Raw genomic sequence first — 15,358 nt, 5'->3', positions numbered from 1 at the left:
ATCCAATATAAAATCTGAATTCATGGAAGTGCCAAGAGACAGGTTTTCCCAAGATGTCTCCAGGAAACCAAAATCATTTTGTATGTACTTAGTCACTGTCCATGCATTGCTGAGTTGTAGCATTATGTCAAACAGATGCTATTGTGTGTAGGATGAATCTAGCCATCAGCCAAGCCCATCCTGGTAATTGCCTCACACCCTCCTTTAAACTGGAAGAATAAGCATTTTCCCTCTGTCTGGTAATTATAGCAAATGAGTTTGAAAGATTGGATGATAGAAACCTTCCACTTTGGTCAATCCATATCTGCATTTTTAAAGTTTCACTTGTAAGAAGATGAAGATGGAGAGGAAAGTATGGGCCTTAAGGAAAAGTTTAGTGATGGTAAGGTGAAAATGGTAAGAAGTGCAAGAATGAATTGGGGCCACAGTGCATAAAGCTGTAGGTCAGGGAACAACAACTGAAGAAGACACTTGTCCCTGGAGTTCAGGATGGTCTTCAAAGGTAGGATTCTTCAATAGGTCCTCATGAGGGTTGTATCATCATCTACATCTCTATTTTCAATGTATACACATATAGTAATTAGAAAATTGGAAGAAATATTTTAGAGTGTGTATTCAGACTCTTTTGATTCAAATCAAGACAAGGTCAATTTTGCCTTTCATTCTTGTGGGTGTCAATATCATAAAGTACCAGTCAAATAGTAGTGTTGATGGTATTGACTAAACACCTCCCATCAAAAATTGCTGGCTTTGAACCTAAGTCAGAAATTATTATTGTTAGTATTGTTGTTACTAAGAGTGATAGACTGCAAGAAAACCAAAGGATCAGAAACCTGCTTCAGAGGATTGCTGAGTTTTTATAGAGAACTGAAACATTGTATTGTACAGTTTTGGATGATGACACAAAGTGTGGATGAAAAAGGTCAAGTTAGAAACTAAGAGAAAATTTACCATGATGAGTTGAAGCATAGCTATGGACAAACAAGTTTACTTAACAACAACGAGGTATAGAGTGGAGTATTTTTCTGCATTGTTTAAAATTTCCTTCACAACTAAACCTTGCAGATGAAATTTGGTGGATGTGAACTATGTGGAAACCTGCAAGAGAAGAGCAAGTTTCTATGCTTCCAGCTCTAGGCTGCTAGACTTTTAATAGCATTACCTGGCCATTGGGTAGTAATTATGGAGTCCATTCTGTTGCAAGCATTTGAGGAGGACTCTTGTCTGAGGATAGCTTACTCTCTCCTTCCCATCAGCCACAAACACCATGTGAAATTAACATAGAGTTAGCCAGTCTTCATCTGACAAAGATATTTAACACAGAAATAAACAAAACAGTGACAAGACGAGAAAACCTGTTTACATTACCTTTACAAGAAGGTGCTACTGGAGTCCACTTTTTGTCCTTTTCACATATTGACTTTAGTCGTTCTCCATTTGGGCAAATATAGTTAGCTTCAGATTTATAGGTTGTGGTTTTGTATGACTTTTCTGCACCAACAACAACATCTTTTGGAGGTCCACAGTCAATTTTTGAGTAAACTAGAATTGATAAGAGAAATGTATACTAATGCTGCTTGCATGATACAAAATAAATGAGAATGCAGAAAAACATGACTCCAGATGTACTAGAAAAATTGCCTACTACATAGATTGCATAAAAGATTAGCACATCATCATCATCATCATCATTTAATATCAGTTTTCTACACTGGCATGGGTTGGGTGATTTGACTAGAGCTGACAAACAGGGGAGCTGCACTAGGCTCCAGTTTGATTGGGTTAGTTTCTGCGGATGGATGCCCTTCCTAATGCCAACCACTTTACAGAGTGTACTGGATGCTCTTAATATGGCACTGGCATGGGTGCCTCTACACGGCTCCAGCACGGGAACATTTTTATGTGAGACCAGCACAGGACTCTTCCAGACCAATCCTCTTCAACAGAGGGAGTGGCATTAATAATTCTGTACAGTTGCTGTTCATACTCTTGCTTCCACTGAGAGAGAGAGAGAGAGAGAGAGAGAGAGAGAGAGAGAGATGAAAGTTTACCAAAAGAGGTAAGATCTCTCTGAAGTTTCTCCTTCCTATTCTTATTCTAGTTATTAAGAATTCAAGAATGACTACTCCTGGGAGCATTTATGCTGATGACCTTGCTCTCATAGCAAATTCTATATCAGAACTAGAAAAGAAATTCCAGGTATGAAAGCAAAACCTGGAATCTAAGTGCCTTAATGTTAACTTAGTAAAGACTAAGATTTTAGTAAGCAAGAAAACAGACAGGACTCACTTCAGGTAAAAGGCCCTGCTCAATATATAAATAAGATGTAGACAGGCATCCCATACAGCACACCCAGTGCAAGCTTTGGACAATCAACAGGTGCAGTGGAACAATACAAAGGTTAACAGAGAAAATAGTGTTCATATGTGGAAGATACACAAGAACAAAAAAAAACTAGCTACTCAGGAAATTGATTTTCTCAATTGCCCCAGAGACTATTTAGAGTTAGTTAATAATTTCTACTACCTAAGGGACCTAATCAGTAGCATGGCAAATTGATAGTCATCTGTGTCCTCTGTGAAGCTCATCAGTCTTCAATACTTTGTTTCTTGTCTTCCTGGGCTTTCCTCTTTCATGACATACTCATTTAACACCTTTATACAACTGTTCTCATCCATATGTATCACATGGCCATTTCAGCACAGTTTTCTCTCTTTTGCACGACATATGATTCCTGTTAAACATCCATTGAAGTATACTAGCTTCATTCTATTCCAATCTTCACATGTCCTCTGCATTTAGTATACTTTTCTCATTACCATGAGAAGCATAATTCTATTTAACTGTCTGATTTCCTACTAATTACAACTTTAGTTAACTTTTATGGCCCTTTGTTTGCAAATGTTGCTTCCACATGTGGAATTTCACTTCTAATTCTATTTTAGAGTCTGCATTAAGAATAAGGTCAATAACAAATTGTAGTTCCCAAGCACAATCTGTCTTAAATTCTTCCATTACAACTTAGAGGACTGTGACAACTAGAACAATACTAAGAACAGAAGTCTGGTGAATTCCTGCTGGCACACTAATTTCATTGTTGTACTCTCAACTTACTGACAGTACTCTTGTACATGGCTTAAATGACTTTCAATAGTTATTCATTAATAGCTAGCTTCCTGAGAGACCCCCAAATCACATAGTGAGGTACTATGTCAATGGATTTCTCCAGATTATTAAATGCCAAATACAATGGAATTCTTTTGGCTAAATGCTTCTCTTGTATATGTCTTACTAGAAAGTGTGCACCAGCAGTACTTCTCCCAGGCAGAAAACCAAACTGAATCTTCTCTAACATAATTATTTTCCTAATTAACAGCACTATAACTCTTTCTCTAACTTCCATAACCTGGTGAATTTGATATATCTGTAATTATTTCTTTCTCAGGTGTCTTCTTTGTCCTTGTAAGTGTTGATTATAATGCCAGTTATTCAGTATTATACCTTCTTGTACAACCTGATTAACTAGACTGGTGGCTATCCTACTCTATTAGATATTTTAAGCATCTTAACAGAGATTCCTGATTGCATTACTATCATATCTTTAACTGCTTTATCTATCAAACAACTGTCAACTGGGATAGCTGGTCCACTATTGGCATGTTTGGTACACCCTCTTTTTCTTATGCATTCTCCACATTTAGTCGCCTTTCATACCAGCACTTCTGTGTTTCTTATTTTCCAGCATCACTAAGTGCATATGTACTATTATCTATCTGCAAGCACTCACAAATTCCTGATTCTCTCTGATACTCTGTCTTACAATCCTGAACATTTCATTGTTGTGCAGTAGAATATTGGCAAACACTTTCCCTTCTGCTTTTCTCCTAGCTAATAGGGAACTGGAAAAGATTCTTGGATGATTCTTTAATTATTAGACTGCCATTTTCGGGGTAGTCTAATAATTAAAGAAAATGTGACAGTTACAACCAATTTCTGCTGCAACGACACACACCAATATTTAAATTTGAGATCTTGACACCCTTCCATATAAAAAGTAACATACCATTCAATATGGCAAGATGTATATGCTCATGAGTTAAAAATGCCAACATTGAACAGAAACAACAAGTAGAACTAAATATGTTTCTTCAAAAGCAGAAAATTCTCAAAACTTTATAAATCATGCCATTTACAGAGAAACACACATACTGAGGGTGAAAACAAAAATACAAATATAGATATTCCAAATGTAGTGACAGAATCCTAGGAACCACAACATCCTACATTCAGCCAAACAATATCTCCCAGTTCTACATCAATCATAAAATCTCTAACAAATAATTAAAAATCACAAATCATCAGCAGCCAAAGACAACCACTAAATTTAAAGAGACTCCTAATATAGGTGAGATTCATATCAGAGATAGAAATAATACAGGTAAAAAACTGTGGAGAACCTTGTTGTGGGACAAGTGAATTAACTGAGCAAGGAACAATCAAAAGATTCAAGAATGGAAAGGAAGTGAAAGTGAATGCAAACATGAATTGTAAAACAAAAAATCTCATATACTGCATCACACACCAAGAGCAAAGAGAATTAATTGGGGGAACAGATACAAAAATAAGTAGTCATATAAGCATGGACAAACAGCAAATTAAAGATTCGTTTCTTAGAAATGTTCTATAGAATAAACACCTAGAGATCTGTGCAAATGGAAAATTTAAAATATTTCCTTTTTAGAAAATAAACAGGAAAATGATCAACTATGAAATGCATATGATGAATACTTTATAAGAATTCTAAATCCAAAAACTAAATTGAAAATAGTCAACACCATGGCTAAAAACAACTTCTACACATATTAATTCAAAACATGTCTTTGGAAAGTTGTATGGAATAAGAGAGTTGAGAATATTCTGCACAATGAACTTGGCATGATGAAGGTTTCTGCTTGGTGGGTGCCATGTCATCTGACACCTGATCAAAAACACTCCAAGCTGATCACAACATGGTAAAATCTGACATTGTTTGAGGCAGATCTATTTGGTCTCCTTAATCCATAATTAGTGTTGGCATCATCATTTTGAGCAAGAGATAATCCATGCAGTGGGTACAGCCCTTCTCACCTGCTCCAAAGCAAGCTACGGTAATTCCATCTTCATGGAAGGTGATGGCAGCAGCTTTTTGGAATACAAAAGACTTTGTGTTTACTGACTATCTTCAAAAGGAACAAACCATCAATAGATGCTAACTTATTGAGTCAGTTATGAAAAATTATCATGATCAGATGCTCAGGAAAACTGACGATAGGGGTCTTGTTTCATCAGGACAATGCTCTAGTATACAAGTCCTTGGTTTCAATGGCTGTTGTGCATGACTGTGGCTTCGAACTAGTTGATCACCATTCCTGTTCTCTTGATTTGGCCCCATTTAACTACCATCTGTTCTCCAACAGGAAAGACACTTGGCTGAGAACCAGTATCACAGTGATGATGACATCATATCTGCTCTTGATGACTTTTTTGACCAACAAGCTGAAAGCTTCTTCAGCAATGAGATCCAATCACTGCAACACAGAAGGAAGAAAAATCCTCATTTGATCACATTCCATAAGAGTATCTTAGTCATTCTATGAATTTTTCAGCTGACCTTCATATATTTGGGCAACAGCAAGTTTTCCTCAACATATTCTTGCTAGGCCTATAAGTAAAAGTGCATAAAATCAGTGAGTTAAGATTAATTGGCAGAGCTCACTAAAAATAAATATTTAGGCATATTACTCACACATAAATACAAAATAAACTAGGATTCTCATTACAGTGAGAGAGGATGGTCCAAGCTTCTATGAGCTATCTCTGCTTAGACATCATGGCACCTAACATGGCTTCTAGACAACATGGTTTCTATCCTGGCTTTTAACCTCAAAACTGGTTGTTCCACAACCAAGGTCAGGGTTCCTAACCACTAATGCCAATGCAGACTCTAAACTGACCTTCCAACTAGTTGCAGCCCTTGTAATCTCCTATGTTTGTCTCCATATATATGGTGCACACATACACATCTATGTAAGTATGCTTTTCTTCTTTTTCTTTCTCTCCCTAACACTACGCAACCATAATTCAATGCAAAAGGCCCCCTCGCAGCAATCCTGTTGCAAACACACTAGCATACAGTAGTCATGCTCACTTCTATAAATATCAAAAGCATGATTATATATCTACACACACTCGCACATCAGATGAAAACACATACAAGCATACATGTTCTTCCAGACAAAAATGTGCACATTCATATGTTCACATAAAAATACAGGAATGTACATAGTCATGTTCACCAATCATCCATATGCACACATACATATGCACATCATCCATATGCACATTTTCAGTGTTTATTGCTCCTGAGCATCTGCCACATACAAAAACTATCTTCCCAGTTAGCCATCCTTTGATATTGCTGCACCTCTTATGTGTCCATAGCTTACACTGGGTACATATGTATGTATATATATATATATATATATATATATATATATATACATATGTACATTTGCACCCCTATTTCTATAAATAGAAAATCTTTCTTGTCACCTTTCAATTGGTCATTCTTCTCAAAACCTTCTAGCAGTTGAAAACAACTGAATATTCTTCTGTCAGTTGATAAACTCCACTACCTTAAATGTTCTTAAAATTTAAATCCACATCTTTGTCTATATATCTACCTTCTCTATAATGTTATCAATTGATATGAAAATTATGTATTAATGGAAAACCTCTATTAATGGCTGATGAGTGCTCAGCATTTTAAAACTGTTGTAATACTTACAACATTTAATAAAATGATGTAGCATGAAACGATCGTACCAAATTACGAAGTTATTCTTGTTGCTTATTTTGATTATATATATATATATATATATATATATATATAGATAGATAGATAGATAGATAGATAGATAGATAGATAGATAGATAGATAGATAGACAGACAGACAGACAGATAGATAGACAGACCGACTGACAGACAGACATTATGCTCATTCATGTACATATTTCAAAATGCATAAAAACACACAAATGCAAACTCACATGCAAATATACATGTGAACACACACACATGAAATAAAATGTAACACTCTGCTAACCTGGGTTAATGATGTAAAGATTCCAGCCCCATGCACTGGGTTGAAGTTGATGAGTCAAGTGAGTCGCATTACTTCGATCACAGAAATTGTATTGTTCCTGGTACTCAAAAGAGTGACATTCTGGAGTATTACGACAGGCTTGTTCACATTCATTTAAGGTTACATTATTCAGTCGTTCAAAAACATCTTGCCCTTTTATGGAACATCTTTTAAATGAAAATATGGGATCATTGGCTAGAAAAGACAGAAAGGAAACAAGATATACATTGCATACTCATAGATACACCTGTTAAATATCTGGTGCATAATTTGTTTTAAATGGATAAATTGTTATAAACAAATAATTAATCCACAAAATGACAACTTAGTCAAGATTCATATGGGCTGCAGCATATCTTGAGACCAATTTGAAAACTTGTTTCAAAATTTAAGTTGCATATAATTTAATTTGAACAGAATTCTACAAATTGTTGTGCATTTGTAGGCTCTAAATAGTGTTCAAAAGAAGGTCAACCAGAGAGTGGATTTTAATTTTAAAATAAATTGTCCATATACAAATATTGAATTAAATGGCTTTCGAAAATTTTATTCATACTTTCTAGAACATGATACTTCTAATGCTTTAAGCATATAATGTAGTAGTAGTAGTAGTAGTAGTAGTAGTAGTAGTAGTAGTAGTAGTAGTAGTAAAATAATAAATGTTTATTTACTTTTAAGGTTTGACAAAAGGTAGGGTTGGTACAGAATGATACAATGTGGAATTACACAAAAGAGTATGTAAAGTGTAAAATTACAAAAACAAAAAACAAAAAATTCAAATAATAATTCCCTAAATGAGGACAGACCTTTAATGGTTACAGATGAAAACTCTACAAAAGCAATGTCATCCGAACCACTAAGGTAAGTGCCCTATTCCAGTAGCCTGCCAATTTAAAGATGTGTGTGCAGCAGAGACCTTTTCACTTGGACAACACTCTCCACTTTCTTCTACTTTTCAACAAGTTTCCTGAGAGGAAACTTGATCACAGAGAAAGGCATCTATCTTCAGCCCTTTCAGTCTACTTTGCTAAAGCCACTGGACAGATAAAGGCTGCCTGACCTTCCCAGCAAAGGGAAAATGGTGGGATAGTCTTTGCAACGAACTCAGATGGCAGCTTGATCTGTGCTACATATGACAACTAGAGTTCAAATTTTAACTCCACAATTCAGCAATGCACAAGTACAGGACAAATACATGCAGAACAGTTCTATCACTTGGCATGCATCTTAAACTGACAATTTTTCCCAGGCAGCACTGCCAGACCAGAGTTTTCAGGAAATTATCCATGGAACCCCAGACTGAAAGTCCTCTAGAATGGACCAACCAGTTTTTCTTCAAACCCAGAGATTTCTTGAGAATGTAGTCATTCTTGCCCTCCACAATCTATTAAAGAATGTTAATCTGAAACTTCCAGTAACCACATTCCTCAACTGGAAGTGAATTGTAAGTGCTTGACATCATTTCAGACCCAAGCACCCTGTCTGTATTTGCTTGATGTAAAACAGTAGCTCTATCAAAGAGATAAACAGTGAAAATGCACATCAGACAAACAGTGACAAGAAATTGCTGGAGATATTGTAGCATAAGAGCATGTCTGTGCATCATCATCCATGGCATGCTCATTCCTCCATTCAATGGGTGTTGATATGAAATGGAGCACTGGACTAGTGAAACACATCAGTTCCACAAAAAGCAGATGAATAGATGTTCCATTCCATCCAGACATGACAGCCAAGTGGTAGTATATGATAAAGGTAATGTGTGCCACTTCTGCCTGGCCTTTCAGGCTTGGTTTTGTCTCAGCTCATTTCTGGCCACCTTGTTTATCATCTCATTCCATTTCTTCTCCACTTGGATATCTAGACCAAAGCAGATCACAAACAATTTAAGTAGTCATTCAGTCCAGCACTCTACAATGCTATTGGACACCATGGACCTACCTTTCCAGAAGCAGCAGGCCTACTGACATATATACATAATAAAACTGCTGGAAATTGAAAAAAGTCTGCAACTCTCCCATGAAAAAGAAAGATCAGACAAACAAGCCTGGGCTATAGACAATATAAAATCTAACCCCACAGCTTTCTACAAGTTTGCCATAGAAACAGCTTTGGTGCACTGCAGGATAGGGCCACTACTCAAAAAAGATGGTACACTCACAGCAAATCCAATGGGGATAAGTGAAATACTAAATGAGTAATTGAAAAGTATTTTCAGTCCACCCCTAGGACACTTTCAAGTCAGCAATCCAACTGACTTCTTTACCACTGCAGATATAAAATCAGAGGCAATGATGATTGATTACATCAATATAAAGGAAGACGATGTAATAAAGGCTATGTTAATAATTATGTTGATAAGTATAATATTAATGATAATAATATTTATAATCGTGTACGGCTTGTTGTAGGGTCCGGGTAGTGTTGTTGAACAAGTAATACTTAATATACTATTTTTACTATTTTTATTTCATTTTATTTGATTCATGAAGTTTAGATTATTCCCGTATTTCATTAATAAATTCCTTTTAGCCTTTTTCATTTATAGTTTTATTCTATTTTTCCATGCAACATCTCCACAAGTTTTATTTCTTATAGATGCTAAGAACTATTATTTACTTTTATAATCTAGCGATATCTTCTCAACTAACTTAGCGATGTTCTTTTCTCCTTTTCGTTTGGATTTTGTATTATTTTGGGATTAATGTTTAGCTGTGGTTAATTTTGTTATTGATATATTAATAGGTGCCTGTTAGTTTTAGTTGGGTGTCTTCGTATTGTTTTTTGGTTCTAACATTTTTGCACCTTTCTTTAATTTTGGGGTTGATAGGTTTTCTTACTTTCCATTAACATATTATTCTCACTATTATATCTTTTTATATATATTGATAGATATAAGTTACAATAGATATTAATTCCTATATTTTTTCTTTTTTAAATATATATATATATTTATATATAAAGGTCTCTAACGAATTACATTTAATTTAATTTAAGAATTAATTTTGTCAGACAATATATCATTTAATGATTAGGTGGCTTATTTATTTGTAATATTAAATTTTAAGTTAATTAGGTATTATATTATTTGATATTTAGTCAACTTTGTTATAGATTCTTATATTAAATCTATAGATACTACATATGTATATTTATTATATGGTTAGCTTACTTAAGGAGTTTGTCTATATTTGCAAAGTTCAGAGAGCTCTTACCTCTGCTGGTGACAAAAGGCCTCTCGCTCAGAGTAAAAGGCAGACTGTATGACGCATGTGTGCGAACAGCCATGCTACATGGCAGTGAAACATGGGCCGTGACTGCTGAGGATATGTGTAAGCTCGCAAGAAATGAAGCCAGTATGCTCCGTTGGATGTGTAATGTCAGTGTTCATACCCGACAGAGTGTAAGTGCCTTGAGAGAAAAGTTGGACCTAAGAAGCATCAGATGTGGTGTGCAAGAGAGGCATCTATGCTGGTATGGACACGTAGTAAGAATGGATGAAGATAGTTGAGTGAAAAAGTGCCACACCCTAGTGGTTGAGGGAACCTGTGGAAGAGGTAGACCCAGGAAAACCTGGGACGAGGTGGTGAAGAACGACCTTTGCTCTTTAGGTCTCACCGAGGAAATGACCAGAGACCGAGACCTTTGGAAGTATGCTGTGCATGAGAAGACCCGGCAGGACAAGTGAGGCCATAACCCATGGCCCCTACATGGGACGTGGTCAGTCCACCTGTGCATACCTTCCTTCTTGGGACACATAACTCTACTTGTGAAGACCTGTTGAGGCAAGTGAAAATCAAAAATCAAAGAATCAAATCAAAATCGAATTCGATCAACATCAATGGAATTTGTAGTTTTGTGGTACCAGTACCGGTGGCACATAAAACCATCCAAACATGGCCGTAGCCAGTACCGCATCGACTGGCCTCTGTGCTGATGGCACATAACAAACACCATCTGATCGTGGCCGTGCCAGCCTCGCCTGGCCTCCGTGCCGGTGACACGTAAAAAATACCATCCGAGTGTGGCCGTTCGCCAGCCTCGTCTGGCACTTGTGTTGGTGGCACATAAAAAGCACCCACTACACTCACAGAGTGGTTGGCGTTAGGAAGGGCATCCAGCTGTAGAAACACTGCCAGATCTGACTGGCCTGGTGCAGCCTTCAGGCTTCCCAGATCCCAGTTGAACCGTCCAACCCATGCTAGCATGGAAAGCGGACGTTAAACGATGATGATGATGATGATTGAACCATTTCTTATTTTGATTACAATTTAATGACTTGTACTAGCTTTGTGTATTATATTTAATTTTAAAGTATTTAATAATTTAAGTATTGTTTTAGTTTTCACCTATGTATATTTAGTATTTTCATATATATATATATATATATATATATATATATATATATTAAAGTATATTTATTAATTAATTATTTTATTGTTCTAGTTCATTTTTAACCTGATGAGTGACTATATTTATATCGAAGTGATTTCTCTACTACTATAATCATTTCTTAAATATAGCCACGAAATACATGTCGTTATTCTAGAAATTATATACGTAATTATTATTTTTTCGCAATTTACTTAATCATTGACATTTTATTGTTATTTTAATTTTAATATTTCTATTATATGTAATTTTCTAGATGGTGTAATTTAATTGTTCATTTTGAGTTGATAAAAGGTGTTTTTTTCTAATTTAATATATATATATATATATATAACGGGAAGCTTTATGAAAATAGACAAAAGACGAAGGCAGGTGGAAAACAAACAAACAATTGTATTAGTATGGCGCTCAGGAAATATAAATAAAACAAGTCTTTAACGTTTTGAGCCTACGCTCTTCAACAGAAAGATACACAGAGAGAAAAAAAACACAGAAAGAAGGAGAGAAAAAAAATGCGTGCAGTAGCTAACGAATCAACATAGATAGATAGATAGATAGATAGATAGATAGATAGATAGATAGATAGATAGATAGATAGATAGATAGATAGGAATAACTGTAAAGAGCAAGCAAGGTAGGCAAGATGATTTACACAGAAAATTAAATACATTTAATACAAAAAATGTACATGTTTGTGCATATAAAATAGTATTCCATCTTTAAACTCCATCCTGTCAACACCTCAAATTGGAAATTCTACCCTGAAGACAGAGGCAGTGTAATCCGAGAATGGAACCACACATATAACATATAAGATTCTTTCACAGTGACTCCAAACTTTCAACCTACGGATGAAGGCTAAGCAGGTTGAAACTTCAAAGTCATTGTCAACAATACTTATGTTAATGAATAATATATATGTAATATAGAATCATAGATATGTACTCTATAAGGAGTATTGAGTAATTCTTTAGTTTAATATAAAATTGTTGTAATAACTCCACATATAAACATTAATTTTTATATAGAAAAATAAAATTACAAGAGAAATACATGCACTAGTAAAGGTGTGAGTTTGTTGAGTAAGCTTGAGGTTATGCAGGATAGATCATTTTCCTTTTCCTAAAGTCTCCAGATAAAACAGGATGGGGAGGTGAACTTCACCCTGTAGATGAACTTGAAGAAATATAAGTGCTGCTTAAAGCTTTTCTTAAAGTCATTGGCTTTAAGTCCCATGTAATTAATTCAAAAACAATCAAGTGCTGATTTAGATAGGCATAATTCTCTCAGTTGTTGAGGTGGGTTGAATTTGACAGTTACAGGTGGGTGTCAGGGATAAAGGCTCGATAAATATATACTTTTCCTATAGTAACATACAATGCTGGAAGTCATGTTATCTAGACAGCAGTAATGAACTTAAACTCTTTCCACATTCATAAATCTGTGATATTTACATGTGCCTCAAAAATGTTGTCTAACACAAGATAAAAATTTTCTTGCTACATTCATGGAGATATTAAATTGAAGGGAAGATTCACTCAAGTTATTATCTCTCTAACCTCTTTCAACTTTGGAACTGGAGCAAACTGTTTATATTAACTTCTCATTTAAGTCAATTCTAACCTACTGTACTGTACTGTATTGTATGTTTGTATGTGTGGATGGATGAATGGATGCATGCATGGAGGTATGCTGCTTCTGTTTGCTGTTCCCAGACCCCACAAAAAACATTGCCTGCAGCAATGTACTGAAAAAATATGCTGTTAAAATTGCCTCTATTTGAGGACAAATTCAAGATTCTTTTAATTATGCTAGTTACTAGGAACATGAAATTTCTTTGAAGGTGTCTGTTTTCCTTGTTAGGCTTTCTGTTGGAGTAATACTTGTCTGATACAGTGATCCCTCACTACTTTGTGGTTCAACTATCGCAGATTTTAAAAATATATACATATGAACACCTAAAATTTTTCATTAAATCCATTAAAATATTAATAATAAATATTATTTCCTAGCCTAGGAACAACAAAACAAGCGTAAAATATCAAAAAAGCATATACAGGGGTATTTGAACTTAAGATGGGCTGTGATTGACGCAATGGAGAGAGACGACGAATCACAGCTTCCTATTTTGTAATCTGGCCTGGGATTGGTGCTTTGACCGATGCTCAGATCTGCAGCATCTTCCCTTGTCTCTCTCTCACGGCTATTTGGTTTGCTGTACTCACGGCCAAGTGGTTCACTGCACTACTTTACGCTGTATGTGATTTCTTTTTGTTTCTTTGCATTTTCATCCCCTGCAATGGCTCCCAAGCATGCTGCTTCTTCCAAGGCTGGTACTGAGTTTTAACACAAACGAAGAATGATGACGATTGCTGAGAAGGTGAAACTTCTGGATATGTAGAAGGAAGGGAGAACTTCCACTGCCATAGCCTGCCATTTTAGCATGAATGAATCCACCGTTCACTACATCAAGAAGGATGAGGTTAACATTAGGAAGATGTCTGCCATCACTTTTAATAAGTCAGAGAAGAGAGTGGTTATGGCTCGTAATAAAACGATCATCCGTATGGAAGCTGCTTTAGCTGTATGGATAGCTGACTGCCAAAAGAAGAACATAGCCTTGGATACGAACATCATCCAAACAAAGACTAGGAGCCTGTACAAGACTTTCGCTGCTAAGGAATCTGAGGATGACAGTGGTGACCACGAAGAAGATGAAGACGATGTAGAAGATCAGCAACCAGGGACGTCCAGTGATTCACAACCTAAAAAACATCCTTTTTCTGCTAGCAAAGGGTGGTTTGTTAAGTTTCAGAAACACTTCGGCCTAAAAAGTGTTTCCCTGCATGGCGAGGCTGCTTCTGCTGACAAGAGCGCTACTGAAACATATGTGAATGAAACTTTCAAAAAGATTATCTCCGAAGGTGGATATAAGCCTGAACAAGTTTTTAATATGGACAAGATGAGCTTGTTTTGGAAAAGAATGCTGTCGCAAACTTTCCTGTTCAAAGATGAATCAAAAGCCTCTGGCTTTAAAGTATACAAGGATTACGTGACCCTCGTGATGTGTGGCAATGCTGCGGGATTTTTGTTAAAGCCAGGAATTAATTACAAGTCTAAAAACCCAAGGGCTTTAAAAAACAAAAACAAGAATCTGCTACCCATACATTGGATGCACGATCCAAAGGCATGGATAACGAAGATGCTGACCTTCGACTGGTTCCACCAGTGTTTTATCATGCAAGTCAAGGTGTATCTACTAGAGAAGGGCTTGCCTTTCGAAATTCTCCTTATGGATAATTCTGGTGGCCACACTACTGATCTGTCGCATGAGGGCATTCAGACTGAGTACCTGCTGCCCAACACTACGTCACTTATTCAACCAGTGGACCAGGGAGTTATCAGGGTGTTCAAAGCCCTATACACGAGGAATGTCCTGGTGAAACTGGTTGCTTCTGTGGATGCGCCCAAGAAGATGAAGACGAAAATTTTAACATGACGGCATATTGGCAGCAGTACACAATTGCTACATGCCTCCAAAATATCCAGAAGGTGTTGCAAGAAATGAAGCCCGCCGCCATTAAAGCAAGGTGGAAAAACTTGTGGCCCGAGGTTATTTACGATGACAAAGGATTTACACCTGCCGAAATCCAACACTCCACAGTACAGAAAGCTTTGCAAGTTGGCTGCAATCATTGGAGGTGACAGCTTTGCAGACATGACCATGGGAGACATCGATGCGTTATTAGACTGCCATTCCCAGCCGCTAACCGACGCAGACC

The 15,358-nt window shown here is 36.3% G+C and overlaps 1 protein-coding gene across 1 annotated transcript; it reads left to right on the top strand.

Annotated features, from left to right (window-relative positions):
* The first annotated feature begins 14,019 nt into the window (after positions 1–14,019).
* Positions 14,020–15,075, top strand: LOC115215381 (tigger transposable element-derived protein 1-like). Its single transcript, XM_029784541.1, has one exon. The coding sequence runs from the start codon at positions 14,020–14,022 to the stop codon at positions 15,073–15,075; it is 1,056 nt and encodes a 351-aa protein (XP_029640401.1).
* Positions 15,076–15,358: the final 283 nt, after the last annotated feature.

This window comes from Octopus sinensis, linkage group LG9 (assembly GCF_006345805.1).
Source record: "Octopus sinensis linkage group LG9, ASM634580v1, whole genome shotgun sequence".
Lineage (NCBI taxonomy): Eukaryota > Metazoa > Mollusca > Cephalopoda > Octopoda > Octopodidae > Octopus > Octopus sinensis.
The sequence above is the reverse complement of the archived record's forward strand: the minus strand, read 5'-3'. Positions and strand labels throughout refer to the sequence as shown.

What these genes read in the sequence shown, in the direction of transcription:
- LOC115215381 (XM_029784541.1), top strand. Translation starts at nt 14,020, where the DNA reads ATGAATGAATCCACCGTTCACTACATCAAGAAGGATGAGGTTAACATT.